We start from the raw sequence: 20,752 nt of genomic DNA on the forward strand, positions 1-20,752 counted from the left end.
GACACTTGGACCATTCCCCTTGAGGTTCCAGCCGGCAGACCCATAGTTTCTGACTGCAGCAGCAGATCATAAAACATCACTCAATTCATAGACCACTTCCTCAGCCCCCTCTCCAGGAAGCACCTAATCTGCATTAAAGACACTTATCACTTCCTGGACACCATCAGACCCATGGATGTTCCCATCCAATCCTATCAATTTACCATTGATATAGACAGCTTGTATACCAACATCAACACAGAACTGGGTATCAAAACAGTAAAGACCATCTTTGAACAACACTCAGACAATAGCTGACCACATCATGAACTCATACAACTCCTCACCATTTACCTCAATAACAACGACTTCAGCTTTATTAATAAACATTACCAACAAATCAACCGAACAGCCATGGTTCAGAGATATGCACCTTCATATGCCAATATCTACATGACTGAGTGGGAAAGTTAAATACACAATAGACAAACATCAGGTTCATTTCCTCGATAGGTTTTTTTTTTTTTTTTTTTTCAAAACAGTTAAAAGTAAAAGAATGTTCATCAAGGGCTATTTTAAAACAACAGACACATGTGCCTCTCCATAAAACCAGTTAGCATCCAAAATACACCTTTTAGAGGTATAATAAAATCATAAAAACCTCAGATTTCACAGAATATCATCATTAGAATCTGATTTACTCTGATATTTAAAATCCTCTGTAAAAGACACTATTCCAACAGATTCCTGAGGTCAATCAAAAACAGCACATTGGCCTCTCTCGCTCCCGCTCGCCCTCCCAGCACCTCAGGGTCACCATTTACCACTTCCAGGCCCCCTCCCTCAGCTCCTCCAGAATCCCACAGTACCCCACCCCCTAATCCAAACCAGGGTTAGTATCCTCCTGTCAGCCCTACAGCAGCAGAGGGAGGGTCCACCATCCACATTGGTCACTAATAATCCATCCTCACCCATATTTCAACTTCTTCCAGTGGTCTCCACATTCTTACACTAAGTGCTAAAACATGACTTCTATAATAGTCAAACACAGAACTCGGTCATTCACAACCTCAGGATCATCTCCACCTTTAGAAAAAACCCAACCTCCACAACATTTTACTCAGGTCCACCCTCACTCATAATCACTCACTATTCCTGATGCCCATTTCTACACTAATAGAACTTTCATCATTAACCCTTACAGACATTCATCTGGCCTACATATGGTTCATTCTCTCTCACACACAGTAGCATCATTTACATCATCACATGCACCACCTGTTTATTGCAGATGGTGCATGTGATGATGTAGACTAATAACACTCTAAGTCACCCACTTTCAGCAGCACTCTACTGACCACCAACATAAACTGGTCCACTGGACAGAGAAAGAGAGTGGAGAGGCTGGGTACCACAACACAAAGGGGATTCAGTGATGTCCCCTAGATGGAGACACAGGAGCAGTTTCCAGCCCTCTTCCTTTGACCCACATTCTTCCCTCCACAGCAGTCACCAAAACATGCACATTGGGACCTTCATAAAGGGAAACAATTTATTGTTACCACTTTCTAAGTTTTTATATTTGATTGGAGTCTAGACTACCTTGTATTTTTAACCCTAGGATGTGTCTTAACCAAAGGTTTATTGGTGGGCCTGTGTGGGGGAGTGGGTGACTACTGTGGTCCCTGGGGTGGAGACTTCTCTGGTCTGGTCTCAAACTGGATCAGATGAAGTGGCAGGGCCTAACTGGTGGGGCTAAACTGTTCTGACCTTCCACTACAATCACATTCTACATCTCATTCAAATACTATGCTGTCATACTGGATGGGGTGGGCCCGAGTCTGCAGGCCAGCGCACCCTAACCCTGACCCCAACCCTAAACGTTACCTGACCCTAACCCTAAACCCTACCCACCCCTAACCCTAAACCCCACACAATCCTAACCCTAACCTTAAATTATATCCAACCCTAACCACTAACCCATCCCTAGTCCTTAACCTACCCTAACCCTAAACCCTGCCCTACCCTGACCTTAACCCCTAACCCGACTCAACCCTAAACCCTACCCAAACCTTACCCTACCCTAACCCCTAACCCTAACCCTAACCCTGGGCTGAGCTCAGACAGGTGGACACTCCCACAGTTACATGGAGCTGTTTATTTTAGAACTTTCACGCTGTGAAACCATCATAAAACTATTTTGTCTTGACTGTCACTTGTGCTTCTCATACAGTGTATTGCTTGTTCAAGTGTGGCTGGTCTCTGAATGAAAAAGAGGTGGAGTCTAAGAAGTGTACAAACACAAGCAACAAATGTTACATACTGTTCACTTAAAATACGAAACATGAAGGACAGCAGCCAATCTATGTGCTTCCTCACATACTGTCATCAAACCCCACCCTAGAGCCCCCACCACCTCCAAAAAATACTTAAATAAGATCCAGTCATCTGCATGATCAGGTTTATGATCCAGTGATCTTTGTGATCAGGTTCTGATTCAGTAATCTGTATGATCCAGTGATCATGGTTTGGTACTCATGACCTGAACCAGAACCAGAACTCTGTCCTCAGATAAACCTGTATTAATCCTGAATAAATGCTTTGTGTTTACGTTTCTTAACCAGTTTCAATGTCTTTATGTGTAAAGTTTTATGTTCTATTTGTGATGGTGAAAACAGATGAATGTGAAACGGAAACTCATTTTAATTCAACTCTTGCTGTGATATTAATCCAGACAAATGCAACACTTGACTGGTGTTAACGGGTCCAAAATGGCTGATACGATGTATCACAGCAACGGGCTGAGGCAGCCAATGAGGTGTGTGCGGGGTTTTCCCATCAGCCCGTCAGACCGAATGTGACGTGATCCAATCAGGATATTTTAACGCTCAGTGGATTTTATTATCATTATTACTGTCATTATAAATGTTTGTCGGCCCCATCAACCATTGTTTCCATTGTGATGAATCATGGTCTGATTGGTCTATGGTCTAGTACCTCGCTCTGGTCGGTTATTTATGTCCATGTTTACATTTTGTATTAAATCATCAGGACGTTTTTGTCACTTATTTTTTCTCGACTATGCATCAAAGACTTGAAGCTGCTCAGAAAAATGTCTTTGTATTTTAAAGCTGAAGCCAAACAGTGGCTGAGTTTGACCTCTGACATCTGCAAGGTGACAGTTGTTGAGGTAAAGGTCACAGCCCATTTCAGTCTTGAACCAGCATCACATTTTCTGTCATTCTGTTTATAATTTAGATGAAAGATGCTGCAAATAAAAAATACACAAGTATCTGACATAAGTTCTTGTTAATTTATTCATCTGCTCATGAGTTTGTGTTTGTTCTGTCTGTGGTTTGTGTTTGTTGTTCTGAGGGGTATTCCAGAACGCAGGTCCAACAAACTGACTATCCAATTCCAGAACAGCGGCTTTGAATTAGTTCAATCGACTCTTGAGTATGTTTACCCGGAGTTGAGTGCTTGAACGAACCTCTGGGGTCACCCTGAGCTTACACAGTCACTGGAACCAGGATTTGAGTGTGCCTATGGTCATCTGAATGTGGATCTAGTCCTGCAGTGGACCACATTAAAACACTTTTGGGGCCCCAGCTCAGGGTCAGGGGTCAACAGAGAAGGCTGGCATGGATGTCCTCTGTCTCCCAGTAGGTACCCATCAGTCTCTCCTGTGAGTAAAGTGGATACATGTTTATGTGTTTATATCAAGGAAACAAAAATGATAATTTTACAAAGTGTTCAGTTTCTTACCACATTTTAATCGGCGGCTCAGGCTACACTCTGGATATATGTGGAGTCATGTACAGAACTAGGACACTTGGCTTCTGCATTTGTAATGATGTGTGCTGGACCACAAATGAGCTTGATAGTGCAGAAAATGGCATCATCATTATTATTATTACTACTATAAGCTGCTATATATTGTGACGTATACTGTCATTTTCAACATATTAGTGACAGTACCTGGATGTTGATGCTGTGGAAGGACTTCCTGTTAAGACAGACCCCTTGGTTTTGTGCAGCAGCAGTAATAGGAATGTGTTCCATCTACACACGCTATTAGATTTGGAAGTCCTGCAAAATGAAGTTTATCACTGATCTCAGTCTGACTTGACTCACGCGGACGCATCTTGTCTTACAGTAAAGGAAAAAATTATTAGACCATCAAAAGTCATCAAAAACAATGGTTATGCAATCCAGTACTAACTCCTGTGTGTATCATGTGACTAAAACAGACAAAAGAAAACATGGAATGTCTAAAAGCACTGTTTTTGTCAGTACAATGACATAGATACTAATGTAAGAACTGAAGGGATTTTGGTTATTATCAAGAAAACACGGAAAATGTCTAAATATCAGCTCTGAAATTAAACTCTCATGAGCTATTTTTGTTGTTATCATTATATTTGTCCAAATAAATGTACCTTTAGTTGTACCAGGCCTTAAAATGAACAAGAAATTAAAGAAAACAGTTGGGTGGTCCAATATATTTTTTCGTGACTGTATATCGTCTCTAACGCCTGTTTTCTTGTAGGCCTGTAGGTGGCGCTGTTACAAATGATGTCCGTCAAAGATCACAAGATAGAAGACCCAGGAAACCGACCTGAATTTGGCCCATAACCAGTAACACCTGACTGACTCCATCTCCCAGAGTGCCTTGCGGCTCAGTGGTCCGGGGCGGACCTGTCAGTGGGAGTGTCCCGTCAGCATCCTCACACAGCGGTGGTACATCCAACCGGACCCTGGACCCGGTTCGACTGGCGGTTCCCTCTACCTGTTGTCCGTCCGTCCGGGGCCCTGTCGGGGAACCGAGCTGTTTCGAGCCGAGCCGAGCCGTGTTAGCTGCAGTGATGGACGCGGCGGAGTGCGGGGTGAAGGTGATGTGCCGCTTCAGGCCGCTGAACGACGCCGAGCAGAGCCGAGGAGACAAACCTGTCCCCAAATTCAGCGGAGAGGACACCGTGGTGGTCTCGGTGAGTTTGAGGGGGTGGGGGTGGGGGGGTTTGGACCGGGACCGAGGCCGGGACCGGGACCCCCTCCGCCCCACTCTAATGAGACACAAAAGAAACTGACTCAAGAAAATACACGATGAAAACATGATGAAAAACAAAACAAAACACAGAAACAAGACAAAGACACGACGGAGGACAGGAGAACAAACAAAAACAGAAGATTTATGAGATTATCAGTAGATTTATAAGATTATAAAAAGATTTATTAGATTATCAGTAGATTTATAAGATTATAAATAGATTTATTAGATTATCAGTAAATTTAATAGATTACCTGTAGGTTCAATAGATTATAAATAGATTTATTAGATTATCAGTAGATTTACTAGATTATAAATACATTTATTAGATTATCAGTAGATTTATAAGATTATCAGTAGATTTACTAGATTATAAATAGATTTATTAGATTATCAGAAGATTTAATAGATTATCAGTAGATTTACTAGATTATAAATAGATTTATTAGATTATCAGTAGATTTAATAGATTATCAGTAGATTTATTAGATTATCAATAGATTTATTCATCAATAGATTGTAGATTTAATAAATTATAAACAGATTTATTAGATTATCAGTAGATTTATTAGATTATCAGTAGATTTAATAGATTACCTGTAGATTTATTAGATTATCAATAGATTTATTCATCAATAGATTGTAGATTTAATAGATTATAAATAGATTTATTAGATTATCAATAGATTCAATAGATTTTTAGTAGATTTAATATATTATCAGTAGATTTAAGAGATTATTAGTTGATTTAATAGGTTATCAGTATCATATCCAATGATTTTCATCTTTTATTTGACTGTAAACAAAACAAACCGGAAAAGCACAAGATAAACAGTGTAAACAGACTGAATCATTTTGTTCATTTTGGTTTAATGAATAAAATGAACACAATCAGTTTAATCGTCATTCTTCTTCTTCTCTGTTTCTGTCACTTAAACACTTATAATTTAGTTTCATTTGACCATAATGTTCGGCTCCTCAGGGTTGGCCATGGGCTTAAGGTCATGTGACTCGGTCCTAGGTCGTTATTGGCTAATGAGGCCGTTCTTCAAGTTTTTAAAACCGCTTTAATCAGGTTTGTTTTTCACATCAGGAACTTCTTCTCATTACCAGACATTTTGTTTAAGGATGCACGGACTGTGGAATTCTGGGTCATTCAATGTTGTCTTCTGTTTTTTTTCTATTCTGTTTTGGTCGTTGTTTATCTGTTGTTTTGTTCCAGTCAATGCTGATTATCTGGGTTAGGTTAACGCTGACATTCACTCATGAAACAACCTTTAACAAACACAACAGTTCATCTGTAAAGTCTGAGCTCAGACTGTTTGGTTTAACTGATCATTTCTATAGAAATATTTTGATTGACATCTGTTTATTTAAAGTCCTATTGATTATTGATCAGTTTCTTTTTCTTCTGAATCAAACTCGACGCTCTTTATTCACACACAAAGGGGGATGGAGGAGCGGTGTCTCCTGGGAAATTTCTGTCTCCATGACAGCGGAGGCTGAAGGCCGTCAGACGTCACATGACTTACATCAGATGGTCAATCTGTGGTTCACGGTCCTAAAGAGAGACGAGTCCACTTTAGACCTGAATCCACTGATGTAAAACCCTGTCAGTGTGGACATTTACTCACAGGTGGGGAATTCAGTGAGATGCAGTTACCATGGCGACAGACGTCTCTTAGAAATCTCTGATGAAACGAGGTGGAGAAACCATCACACAAACCTCAGATCAGTTTAATGTCACACATCACATTCTGTAAATGTCTGGAAGCCACCTTCATCATCATCATCATCATTTATGATGATGTGATGATGAGATGAGAGTGATGATGAGTGAGAGTGATTTAATTGGTTTTCCCCTGTAAGTCGCTTTGGAAAAAAGCGTCTGCCAAATGCGTAAACATAAACATAAACATAAACATCATCATCATCATCATCATCATCACATAAACCTGCTGATTCCCTGTGAACAGCCTGTCTGTCTCTGGACTATTATTTTGAAAGGCCTTTTGTTGTGACTTTTATTTTGATGGGGTTTTTCTTCTGTTTCAGGGGAAGCCTTATGTGTTCGACCGTGTGTTGCCTCCAAACACAGAACAGATTCAGGTGTATGACACCTGCGCCAGGCAGATCGTTAAAGGTCAGTGAATGCATCATATTGGTTCTGTTTGCACTGGAGTTGAATGAAGAAACAATGAAGCATTTAATTATCACTTGATTAGAATAAAGAGTCATGACTGAAGGGTTTCAGGTTGGTTTAGTCTCATTCTTCTGTGAACTCCTCTTCAGGTGCTCAACACTGTCAGATCTTTGTTTCATGTTATGTGCACCAGTGTAAACCACATCAGACCAGTCCAGGGCTAGAACCTTTAACATGGTCTGGCTGGATCTGCATGGACATCCTCAACCAGTGGGTTCTCCACAGTGATCCAGACCCATGTGGTTCTATGGGGTCTAGAGGGATGCTGGTTCTGGATGTGGTCTGAGGGTTCTCCACAGTGATCCAGACCCATGTGGTTCTATGGGGTCTAGAAGGATGCTGGTTCTGGATGTGGTTTGAAGGTTCTGGTTCTGGGTCCAGTCCAAGGGTTCTCCACAGTGACCTGGACCCACGTGGTTTGATGGGGTCTAGATGGATGGATGTTTGTTCTGGATGTGGTCCTAGGGTTCTCCACAGTGACCCGGACCCACGTGGTTAATGATAAACTGTGTTACATTCACTGAGCGTCTGTATTTTCCAGATGTTTTGGGTGGATATAATGGAACTATCTTCGCCTACGGTCAGACGTCGTCAGGAAAAACTCACACTATGGAGGTTGGTTGTGTTTATTATCAGAGATTTTCATTCAACAACTTCACCAAACTTATCATCATTGATATGTTTGTTCTCTTTCTGTGGTTTTTAGAACATGTTTTGTACGGGTCAGGCTTAGACCGTCATTAGCAGTTTTCTGGTTTTCATTTTCTGTTTTTTGTGTTATCTCCAGGGGAAACTCCATGACCCTCAGCTGATGGGAATCATCCCTCGAATTGCATCAGATATTTTTGATCACATTTACTCCATGGATGAAAACCTGGAGTTTCACATCAAGGTAAAAGTATCACCTGATATATTTACTATAAACGATCGTATGGTTTACATATAAACAGTATATGTACAGCCTGGAAAGAAAGAAAGAAAGAAAGAAACAAACAAACAAATAAATAAATAAAGTATTGACAGTAGTACCTGCAGTAACTGTACTGTAGTATTGACAGTAGTACCTGTAGTAACTGTACTGCAGTAATGATGTCCTGCAGGGACTCAGTGAGGCGTTCACTGACCACCAGTTCACCATATGTTTACCTGCTGCTCTGAGCTCCGTGTCACTGTTTCTTTTCCCAGTAAAAATAGACACCACCCTCTAATGAATGTAACACTAACCTTAAGAAAACCATTTGAATTGTTTTCATTCAGACTGTTATAAACCCGTCATGTCTTTCCTGTGTGTTAATGATGAATATGTTTTTTGTGTCCAGGTTTCATATTTTGAGATCTATCTGGATAAAATCAGAGACCTACTCGACGGTGATGACTGCTTTTAGCACATTTCATAAATGAAGTATTTATGATTATGGTGTTGATTATTTATCATAAATAACCTGCTGTTTTAATTCATGTTTCAGTGTCAAAGACCAACTTGGCTGTTCACGAAGACAAAAACAGAGTTCCATTTGTCAAGGTACCAGTTATGCACTTATGTATAAGTGGATAAAGCTGACAGAATCAGTGACATCTTTTAAATCACTTCTTAAAACACGTGATGTTGTCTCTTTTTAATATTTGAATTTTTCAAATATTCAATAATTTAATATTTAAATGTGTTTGGAGTGTCATGTTTTTCTAGTTTGCTGTTCTTATCTCTTTTACTGTGTTGTGTTGTTTTTCTATGCTTCAGTGTCTTTGCTTGTGTCTTGTTTTACTTCAGTTTCAGCTTAATTCTGTCCTGTTTGTCCCTCTGTTGTTATTTTCTCTCCTGGGTATTCTGTTGTGTCCTTCTGCTTTGTCTGTCAAAGCACTTTGTAAACTCAGCCTGGTGCATTATTATGCTGTTGTGTTGCCTTCAGGGATGCACAGAGCGTTTTGTTTCCAGTCCTGAAGAGGTGATGGATGTCATTGATGAAGGCAAAGCAAACCGTCATGTCGCCGTCACCAGTGAGTCTACACTTAACCTGTAGTACTACACTACTAATATACTGCAAACACTACTACTATAGTACTGCAAACACTACTGCAATAGTACTGCAAACACTACTACTATAATACTGCAAACACTACTACTATAGTATTGCAAACACTACTACTAATATATTGCAAATAGTACTACTATAGTACTCCAAACACTACTGCTATAGTACTGCAAACAGTACTACTATAATACTGCAAACAGTACTACTATAATACTGCAAACAGTACTACTATAATACTGCAAACAGTACTACTATAGTATTGCAAACACTACTACTATAATACTGCAGACAGTACTACTATAATACTACAAACACTACTACTAAAGTACTACAAACACTACTACTACTGTAATACTGCAAATACTACTACCTCTGCCCCTGCTCTAATTTCAATCATTAGATTCCAACTGTAATTCACTGTTCGGAATGAATGTGTAACTTGGTTTTCTTGGAGTAAAAGTATTTTTTTGTTTTTCCAGACATGAACGAGCACAGTTCTCGGAGTCACAGTATTTTTCTGATCAACATCAAACAGGAGAACGTGGAGACAGAGATGAAACTGTCTGGAAAACTGTACCTGGTCGACCTGGCAGGCAGCGAGAAGGTCAAAGGAACCCAAATATTCAGTCCATTCACTGATTTGTCGTCATGGTTGATAAATGTGTAGTTCAGACGGATGATGGAAAAAAAAAAACAAATACCCTGTAGCGTTTGATGATAATTGCTTTGATTAAACAGAAAAAATACAGACATCACATTAACAACTCTGATCATTATATTTTAGATAGAATTTACAGTCACTATAAATTATAGTAATGAGTTGTCTGAAACCATGAGTACACCCTTGGTCTTACTGCAGACCTCTGTGGGGGAGGGGGGGTTATATAGTAATACCAGGAATTCCATCCGTCTGCCTGAGATTTTTATCCAGCTGATTTCTCAAAGACTTTTCACTTGATTCTTTTCAAATTTGACTCAGTTTCTTTCCACCTGCAGTGCACAGTTTAATGGCTAAATTTCAATTTTTTGATTTTTTGATGGATTTTAGAAAATTTTAACGTACAAAATTTGTCCAACCAAGTTTTAAAAATTTGTATGTTGTTGGTTAAAATGTGTCCAACTGGTTATTATAGCCCTGTGTGTGTGTGTGTGTGTGTGTGTGTGTGTGTGTGTGTGTGTGTGTGGGGGGGGGTTGTTATATAGTATATACATGGACCTGTCCATCTGTCTGTCTGTACACATTCATATCTACCTGACAATTGGCACAAGGTGGAAATATTATAGCTTTTATACTCACATGTTGTATTCTTATTCAGAACTTGATCAAATGTAAGAGTAGTGCTCAGTTCCTGACTAGAAAGGGAATCAGTGAACAGGAGGGGCTGTGCAGCGGGGTGGGGGTATTAGTAAGCTCCACCTACTTTTCCCACTTGTTCACCTCCAGGTGTACTTTACCTTTCTTCTCTATGTTCAGGTCAGTAAAACTGGGGCTGAGGGTTCTGTGTTGGATGAAGCCAAAAACATCAACAAATCTCTGTCCGCACTTGGAAACGTCATCGCTGCTTTGTCTGAAGGAAAAGTAAGAGTCTGATTGAACATACTTCAGTTTTCATGTCCAGTTTACTTCACTTTTGCACAAACTCATTGATAGTTTTCCATTTTTCTTTTATATTTAACAGTAAACCCTTGATGTCTTCATGTTTTCTGTTTTATGAGCATTGGTTTTCTGTTCTGGTCCTGGTTTCGTAGAAAACCCATGTTCCATACAGAGACAGTAAGATGACCCGGATCCTGCAGGACTCTCTAGGAGGAAACTGTCGAACAACCATCATCATCTGCTGCTCTCCTTCTGTTTACAATGAGGCTGAAACCAAGTCAACGCTGATGTTTGGACAGAGGTAACAGGAAGAGGAGGGTCAAACACCAGTTACATTCACACATATGAGAGAAGAATCTGTCCAACACACACTGTGAGGTCAGCTGACATCTGATGAGTCCAACTGTTTGTATTTTAGGGCAAAGACCATAAAGAACACGGTGTCAGTGAATCTGGAACTGACGGCTGAGGAGTGGAAGAAGAAGTATGAGAAAGAGAAAGAGAAGACCAGAAGTCTGAACATCATCATCCAGAAACTGGAGAATGAGCTGAAACGCTGGAGAAAGGGTGAGTTTATGAAGAAACGGTTATACACCTGTGTGTGCAGGTGAGTCAGTACCTGTGGACTCAAATAAACAGCTGTACACCTGTGTGTCCAGGTGAGTCAGTACCTGTGAACTTAAATAAACAGCTGTACACCTGTGTGTCCAGGTGAGTCAGTACCTGTGGAGGAGCAGCTGAGCAGCAGAGATAAGAAGAGCAGCAATGAGACAGCTGCAGTGATTGAAAGCTTGGCCCCGCCCCCTGTCCCTCTGTCCAATGAGGAGAAGACGCAGTACGAGACGCTCATCACTGACCTTTATCAACAACTAGACGACAAGGTGAGTGTTACCTGGACCGGTCTCACCTGGCTGAACTCCTTCCTCAGGTCTTCCTCTGGTGTCTGTGAAACATTAAAACCTGTTTCTTTGTATTTGAGGACGATGAGATCAATCAGCACAGTCAGACAGCCGAGAAGCTGAAACAGCAGCTGATTGATCAGGACGAGGTGAGTCTCACCTGACGGTCAGCCTCTATAGTTGTGCCTCCTCACCTGTAACCCCTCCTCTTTGGGATAATCCATGTTTCATTCAGGACCACTTCAGTCCAAATTGTTATTTCAACTAAATTAAGTCCTACTCACTCCCGTTTCAGCTGCTGGCAGCGTCGCGTCAGGACTACGAGCGGCTGCAGGAGGAGCTGTGTCGGCTGCAGAGGGACAGCGACACCGCCAAAGAGGAGGTGAAGGAGGTTCTGCAGGCGCTGGAGGAGCTGGCAGTGAACTACGACCAGAAGAGCCAGGAGGTGGAGATCAAAACCAAGAGCAACCTGCAGCTCAACGAGGAGCTGGCACACAAAACAGTGAGTCAGAGAACACAGTAACAACACAGTCACATGACAACGATTCTGTAATACCCTGGCAGCAGCATACCATCAACATGGTAACAACACAGGAACAACGTGGTAACATGATAATGACAGAGGAACATCATGTAGAAATGACAGCAGTCTGTTCCTCCTATTCATGCGTCAGCTGTAGCTTTCTGTTAGTCTTGTTTACTGATGTGTCCTCATCTCTTCTTCTGTTCTTTGCCTGTTTTCAGGTCAGTCTGGAGGCAGTCGAGAGGGAGCTGTCCTCTCTGAAGGACCTCAGTGTCCACCACAGGAAAAGGTCCACAGAGATCCTCAGTCTACTGCTCAGAGACCTCAGCGACATCGGCAGTGTCCTCGGTACCACCGACCTCAAATCTGTAAGATGGACCTTCATGTGTCCTGTGTCTCATCTGTGTGATAGGAGGTGGTGTATGTTACCCAGGTCGTGTCTGGGACTTGAACATAAATCCTTGTGTAAAGTTTTGTATCATTTTTGAAGTTGGTCCTCAGATGAATTTCATCATGACTATGTGCATTCAGGGTTCTGCAGGTCCTTCAACACCTGAAATCCAGTTACCTGAAGGTCATTCATGAAGGTCTCTGTTCATTTGTTCATGATCGTTAACGCCTCTGTTGATTCATGTGTTTCTCTGGAGATGACGGAGACGAGCAGCGTGATGGAGGAGGAGTTCACCACGGCTCGTCTGTACATCAGTAAGATGAAGTCAGAGGTCAAGTCACTGGTGAATCGCAGCAAACAGCTGGAGCTCAGTCTGACCCAGAACATCAGTAAGATGGAGGCCAATGAGAAGGACCTGACATCCTGCCAGCTGTTGGTCTCCCAGGTAACCAACATGTCCCCTCTCATTTAAACAACATGTCACCTAGGCAACAGATTAGAGACTATGTGGTTTGTAGTTTCTTGTGTTCATGTTGTTTACCTCTTTGTCCTCTTTATGTTGTTCACTTATTCTAATCTCAGCTCCAGGTGAATATTATCGGACTTGGTAACGATTTGTTGTGTGTTTACGTTGTTTACTTCTTTGTTGCAGCTCCAGGCAAAGAATGGCTCTCTGAGCGATGACCTCTTGAAGGTGGAGCAGAAGAAGAGGCAGTTGGAGGAGAGTCATGACGCTCTGATGGAGGAGATCGCCAAACTCCAGGCTCAAGGTTAGAGTTCATCACCACAGCAACAATAAGTCTCAAAGAGAGCAGACCTCTACTGGTTGGATGTTGAAAGTCTGTTGGTTTGTTTTCTAGATAAAATGCATGAGGTGGCGGTGATGGACAAAGAGAAAGAACACATGAGCAGACTGAAGGACGCCGTGGACATGAAGGTAACACACTTTTATTCAGTAAACATCCATTTAAAATGTCACATTTTCTATACATTAATGACTCAAAAACAACTTTGTTTTTCAGAATATGTCATCATTTGAATGCATGAAAGGTTTAGAACAGATCACATGGGGTTTAATCTGGTTCTATGTGTTCTGTAGACTTTAATCTGGTTCTATGTGTTCTGTAGACTTTAATCTGGTTCTGTGTGTTCTGTAGAATTTAATCTGGTTCTGTGTGTTCTGTAGACTTTAATCTGGTTCTCAGTGTTCTACAGGGTTTAATCTGGTTGTCTGTTCTGTAGAGGACTCTGGAGGAACAGATGGAGAACCACAGGGAGGTCCATCAGAAACATCTTTCACGCCTCCGGGATGAGATCGAACAGAAACAAAGGATCATGGACCAGCTCAAAGAGTACGTCGTATCATAACCCTAACCCTAAAATAGGTCGTATCATCTTTGTTTCATCATCACTGATCATCATTTGTCAATATTTATCTTTAATTCTTTCACATATTTATTATTTGGTCAGAATTTGTTTCATTCTGAAATGACACCAGTCCTTTAGCTTTAGTTTGAGTCACAGGATCTGGAGGAGTTCAACTGGAAGGTTGGTGGTTCAATAACAGGCTCCAGGTCCCAGAGGCTCCACTAGTGTGTGATTTTATGTGTCAATATTACACATTGTCACTAAATTGTCACTTTATAATATATATATAAATATGTATAAATGCCATTTACCAGAGGTACATTTCCAGTGATGTTTGTAAATCGTAGAGCATCAAATGTGTTTCATAGGCTTTGGACTAACTTCTGAATGATGGATCACTGTTCGTCAGAAAAGAAGTGAACTTTGCCCACCCCTTTACCCTCTCTCAGCCCTGAATGTGGCTAGAATCACATCACATTGAACAAGAAATAAGGGTTTCCAGACCCCAGCGGGTCCAGATCCGAGCAGGTCCAACTACTTCCTGGTCTGGATGGCGTGGGTACAGGGATGTTAGGGATGTGTTAGATGGGCATTAAACTGACACAGGCCTGATAACAGGAACATTTGAGACCTGGTTCTCTGGGTCCAGGTGGGTTCTCTTGTGGTCTCTTTCAGACTCTTCATCCACCTTCAGGACCCACATGGATCTGCTCTTCAATTCAGCTGTGTCCAGAGTCATCAGCTCCTGGTGGAGTTGACATATTTAGATATTTGTTGATAATATTTTTAGAAATATTTGCTGTAAAATGATCTGGTGTTTGGTGCAGATGCTTTGTTGTTATAAATACACATTTTCTGTATCATTTTGTCCATCCGTGTCGTTTCAGTGTGAATCAGGGTTTGCAAATTGAGGTCAGGAAGCTGCAGACAGACTTAGAGAAACTTAGAGCTGAGGACCAGAAGAAAGACCAGAGACTTCAGAAACTGCTGTAAGTTTGTCCCTCTGTGCTTACCGTAGACTTAGCTGGTTTCAACCCAACATCTCAACTCATGTGACATTTTAAAAGCCTCAACCCATCATTTCTACTTGCTTTTCAGGTTCCTGAATGAGAAAAGAGAACAGGCCAAAGAGGACCTGAAGGGTTTAGAGGAGACTGTGGTGTGTTATTGTTTCAGTTTGTCATATCTGTAGTTTTATACAGCCTGTGGGTTGTTTATATATATATATATATATATATATATATATATATATATATATATATATATATATATATATATATATATATATATATTTTTTTTTTTATTTTTTATTTTTTTTCTCTTTATAAATGTTGTTCACCTGAGATCTGATCTGGGAACTGTTGAATGATGTGTTGTTTTCCATGCATCATTCTGACAGGTCAAAGAGCTCCAGACACTCACCAACTTGAGAAAAATCTTCATCCAGGACATTGGAGCTAGAGTTAAAAATGTGAGTGTGACAGAGTTTGACAAATTGTGCATGTGATCTGTCAGGGTTAACCTAAGCCTAACCTCAACCCTAACCCCTAGGGTTGGTCAGTTTCTGTTCTGCATTTTTAAGGAAAGAAAATAACTACGCTGCAACAGCATTTAATAATAGCATTTAATAATGAAAATAGTGTTAACTGAGTCATGAAACACTCAGTGACGTAGTCTGCAGTGCAGAATGACCTCCTTGAAATAAAATCCTGGTTCACATACAGTTTCCTCAGAATCGCCACAGTACTGAATCACTCCCATACTTCAAATCCCAAATGAAAATGCAGACTGTACAGGTGTCGCGGGTGGTTGATGTTCCAACTATAGTCCATATATATTGTATACGACAGTATAGTATTGTATTCTATTTTGTAATAATTTATTTATTGTATTTCTTTGTATTTTTGCCGATATCTTATTGTGATTTTTACCTCCGCCAAGGAGGTTATGTTTTTGCCAGGGTTTGTTTGTTTGTTTGTTTGTCTGTCCGTTAGTGTGCAACATAACTCAAAAAGTTATGGACAGATTTGGATGAAATTTTCAGGGTTTGTTGGAAATGGGATAAGGAAGAAATGATTAAATTTTGGTGGTGATCGGGGGTGGGGGGGCCCACAGGGGGGGGCCACTGATCAGCCTTGGCGGAGGTCTGCGCTCTCTGAGTGCTTCTAGTTCTTATTGTGACCTTTCCTCAGAAGATCCCACGTGTCAGGTGTTTTCTTTCACTGAATCCAGGATTTTGAATTTTTATTTTTTAGAGTGCTGAGAATGACAGTGATGAAGCCGGTGGAAGTTTGGCTCAAAGGCAGCGGATAGTTTTCCTAGAAAATAATCTGGAGCAGCTCAGCAAAGTCCACAAACAGGTGAGAGTTGAGCATTAAGCTTCATGTCTGAGATCATAGACATACAGTAGATATGGACATAGAAACAGCTTTAATCACTTGAGCCTGATGCTTGACAACGCCATAGCCCTCAGTGTCACTTCACTACAGCTCATAGTACTCTATATCAGGACCAAAAGTAGCTCCCCTGTTTACTTTTACACATTTACAGTTTAGTTGTAACAGTTCCAGTATAGCAGTGACAGTAACCATTATGGTGTCAACATCCAGTATATGTGACTATGGTGGACACTCACCTGTGTGTCTGTCTGCAGCTGGTCAGAGACAATGCTGACCTTCGCTGTGAGCTTCCCAAGCTGGAGAAGCGTCTGAGAGCCACTGCTGAGCGAGTGAAGGCCCTGGAAGGAGCTCTGAGGGATGCCAAAGAGTCTGCTATCAGGGACCGAAAACGCTACCAACAGGAAGTGGATCGCATCAAAGATGCCGTTCGAACCAAGAATGTCTCCAGGAGGGTACACTCTGCTCAGATAGGTGAGTTGTATTTAGACAGAGGACACTGTCCAGGGAGAGGATGGTTTGATATAAACAAATTATCTGTGAATTTGAATAAAACTAAGTTTATGGTGTTCACAAATAGAAGAAAGGAAGAACATGTTTCATTGTCTATTAATGGTGTTACGATTGAGAAGGTTTCAGAAATTCATTTTTTGGGTGTAATAGGGGACGATAAATTAACATGGAAGCCACATATTGCTTATGTAAAAAAAAAAAAAAGGTGTCTAAAAATATTTCTGTATTGAGCAAAGCAAAATATGTGTTGGATTATAAAGCAATGAGAATTTTATATTGTTCACTTATTCTGCCATATTTGACTTACTGTATTGAAGTATGGGGCAACACATATATGAGTAACACAAAGCCATTGTTTTTATTACAGAAAAGAGCAATAAGAATCATGTCTAATGTTCATTTCAGGGAACATACAAATGAGTTGTTTATTAAATCAGGATTGTTTAAGTTTAAAGTTAGCTGAATTAAGGACATTGCTGATTGTGTTTAGAGTGAGAAACAGACTTTTGCTGCAAATTTGCAGAGATTATTTGTTTTAGTGTCACAGGATGAAGAACATAGGAGGAGGTTTAATTTTAAACAGCAAAGGGTTTGGACTAATGTAAAGCAAATGTTTATTTCTGTTGTGGGTGTCAGAATGTGGAATTCTTTGGCAGTGGAAGAGAAGAGCTGTACAAATATTTTTCAGTTTAAGAGGTTGTATAAGGAAAGAATAGAGAAGCTTTATAAAAGCATGAAATTAAATAATTTTACTTATGGATTTTGGATTGTTTCATTTGCTTTGACTATCATGTAAACTGTTTACTGTAATAGCTGTGATAGCAACATATCTGATGTAGGCAGATGTTTGAAGAAAGGGGCAGGTATTTTAAGTTTTCTTCATTCTGCTCCTTTCCAATCATTTAGATTGGAATGAATAATTAAAATGAAATAAAATGAATGAGAGGACACTGTCCAGGTAGAGGACACTGTCCAGACAGAGGACACTGTCCAGGTCAGTCAGACATTTGGCCTTGAGCTGATTGTTTCTGAAGAATCAGAATCTCATTAGAAGATATTTGACACATATGACATAGTATTAAAAACAGCTGAGTCACTTGTGTCTGTTTCCTCTTAGCCAAGCCAATCAGAGCTGGACATCACCACCACCAGAACCAGAACCTGTCCTCCTCCTCGTCCATGAGACCCACCATTAGAGGAGGTGGGGCCGTGGCCTCCAGTCCTCGACATCACCCCAGCAGACAGCACATGTCACAACCAAACCCCCATCAGAACCACAAGTAGACCAGGTGAGTCCACTGGGAGTCCTGGTCCTGGTCCAGGGCCCGGTTCTGCACCTCATGAAAGGACTGATTTCCCTAAGTTTCAAAAGTTGGAAATTGTTCTAAAAAGATTTTGCACCTAGAAAATACTAACACATCATCCATCAGTTGGAAATGTTCACCCATCTGAGTCCTTATGTTCTTCTACTACAGTCCTGCAGCAGTAGTGCATTTGTCAACGACTAAAAACCAGTAAAATATACAAACAAACAAATGTTGTTAGGGTTTGGCTTGTTCAGTCCAGGGTTCACAGCTGTTTGTTCTGTTTGGTTTCATGATGTGAGCTACATTAACGTTCCTCAGACCTGCAATGATAAAACTGACAGGCTCAGATCCACAACCTGTGAGATCTGGTCCAGACTCAAGTTCAGGATCCAGAGTCCTCACCTGAGCCTCATCTGTGTGTCCTCCAGGTGGCGCTACTGGTGATCGTCTTGTTTTCTGTGGATGTGGTTTCTAAACTCTCCGGTCCTCACCGCTCTGCCTTTACTGGAACCTCTTTACACCCAACTCCACCTTAAAACAGCCATTCCACCTTAAAACCACCAAGTGCTCTGCTTCTGTTACTGACACAGTATTTTTAACTCGTTTTGATACTGTTTCAAATCAATGTGTTCATTTATTTTTCTTCAGTAAACTTCAATGTAGTAGTATTAATAATGGTAACTGATTAAAAATGTAACCAGTTGAATAATATTATAAATCTGAAAAACGCTTATTGACTCTATTCTTGCTTTAGATTTTTGCCTTTTCACTAAATTGTGAAAAAATTCCAACAATAAATTTACCTCATATTTATCTTAACTTGCATAACTCAGTGCACACACTTCAGTAGAATGAATAAATATATATAGTGGGTTACACTGACCCTAACCCTAACCCTAACTCTGACCCTAGTCCTGACCCTAATCCTAACCCTGGAGATAACCCTAATCCTAACCCTAACCCTGATCCTAATCCTAACCGTAGTTCTGACCCTAATCCTGAATTTAAAATCCTAATCCTAAACTTAACCCTGACCCCGACCCTAAATCTTGGGTTAAGATTGTATGACTCAGTTTGTCAGATTATTTATTTGAAAATGTAACATTATTTATATTGTTTTGTATTATTTGTATGTTGTTCTTTGAGTATTGTTTATACGCAGTAAATGTTTATAGATTTATAGATTTACTTTATAGATGAATCAGTTTATGGACTCAGATTGTTTAATTTTTACACACTTTTTATATGTTGCATTTTTACTGGATTCCCCTGAAGGCATCGTGAGAGTTTGTGTTGTATTTGTTGTCGTGTTGTTGTTTGTTGACGACCTGAATGTGATGTGGTGTCACTGTTTACAACAGATACAGGGTTCTGCTGTGTTCTAAGTGTGTTCTAACAGATTATTTAACACATTATAACATTAACATTCTAACCTAACCCTAATCAGCCAAATGAATGACATGACTGCTGATCAACCAATCAGTTCATCATGTTTTTTGCTGCCGTACTTTAACCCCGCCCTTTACTCAGCCTTTACTAACAGTATTGATCAATCAGCATTAATGATCAATTAATAGTGAATAATAGCACAAACGTTGACCAACACCATGAACAGTATTTGTCTGTTGACGAGCACAAACGGCATAAAAAAACATGTAACAAATGACCTACTACTGGTTTATCAAAGATTTATTATTGATTTTGACAAACAGGTAAAATGGCACATGACCAAAGGTTTCACTGACGATCAGTAATCAACAGTCAATATCCTGCATCACAAATGCTTTACTTTTGTTGAAAAATCATCATTGTTCTTGTATTAAAGTCAAACAGGAAGGGTTTATTAAAGTTTAAGGCTCAGCGTTAAAGTTGTTCAGCTGAGATGATTGGCTCAGTTTGAATTGTTTTACAGTTTGAGAACCAAATGTTGGACAGTAAAGCGTCTTTATGTTAGTTAATATCTGTAACTTATCCTGTGAGAAACGCAGGTTCCTGACAGTGAGAATAAAGTCCAGTCTTCACATCTCTTGTATGTGTGGATTTTATCACTCTCTTTTTGGTATCTGAGGCCCTGAACTCATCCTTTTCACTCAAAGTACAAATGAACCAAAAGCTGATCCAAAGGTTCCACCAAAGCAAGTTCTCCTCTGACCAGATGGAAACTATTAAAGAATCAAACAAGGAGCTTAAAATAAGAGTATTTTACTATTGTACTGTGTAAATACAACACAGGCCAGTAAGTGACTATATTCAGTAAAACATACGTGTTAATGTATCATTCATTATGAAAAAAAAAACTGTCTGAAAAGACTTGAAGACAATATTTAAAGATATGGGAGTCTATATTAACCCACACTCATTGTATCATTGATCATATAGACTTGAGTACAACTAAGTATTTATCAAATTACTGGACATTTGATTAATATTTATCATACATCGGTCAAAATTATTGGGTAAATGATCATATGGGTTAGGAATCCGATTGAGTTAAAGTAT

General features: G+C 40.1%; 1 protein-coding gene across 1 annotated transcript; it reads left to right on the forward strand.

Moving 5' to 3' along the window:
- Positions 1–4,622: 4,622 nt before the first annotated feature.
- On the forward strand, positions 4,623–19,109 carry LOC115412581 (kinesin heavy chain-like). Its single transcript, XM_030125162.1, has 26 exons — positions 4,623–4,967; positions 7,082–7,169; positions 7,771–7,844; positions 8,017–8,121; positions 8,549–8,597; positions 8,696–8,751; positions 9,137–9,224; positions 9,739–9,863; positions 10,734–10,838; positions 11,009–11,157; positions 11,275–11,423; positions 11,568–11,737; positions 11,836–11,904; positions 12,051–12,257; positions 12,500–12,646; positions 12,926–13,114; positions 13,322–13,439; positions 13,530–13,606; positions 13,912–14,021; positions 14,925–15,026; positions 15,136–15,196; positions 15,437–15,508; positions 16,293–16,397; positions 16,691–16,907; positions 18,064–18,235; positions 18,682–19,109. Exons 1-25 carry the CDS (start codon positions 4,845–4,847, stop codon positions 18,228–18,230), a joined length of 2,922 nt encoding a protein of 973 aa, XP_029981022.1. The 5' UTR covers positions 4,623–4,844; the 3' UTR covers positions 18,231–18,235; positions 18,682–19,109.
- Positions 19,110–20,752: the final 1,643 nt, after the last annotated feature.

The sequence above is a fragment of the Sphaeramia orbicularis genome, chromosome 21, assembly GCF_902148855.1.
Source record: "Sphaeramia orbicularis chromosome 21, fSphaOr1.1, whole genome shotgun sequence".
Lineage (NCBI taxonomy): Eukaryota > Metazoa > Chordata > Actinopteri > Kurtiformes > Apogonidae > Sphaeramia > Sphaeramia orbicularis.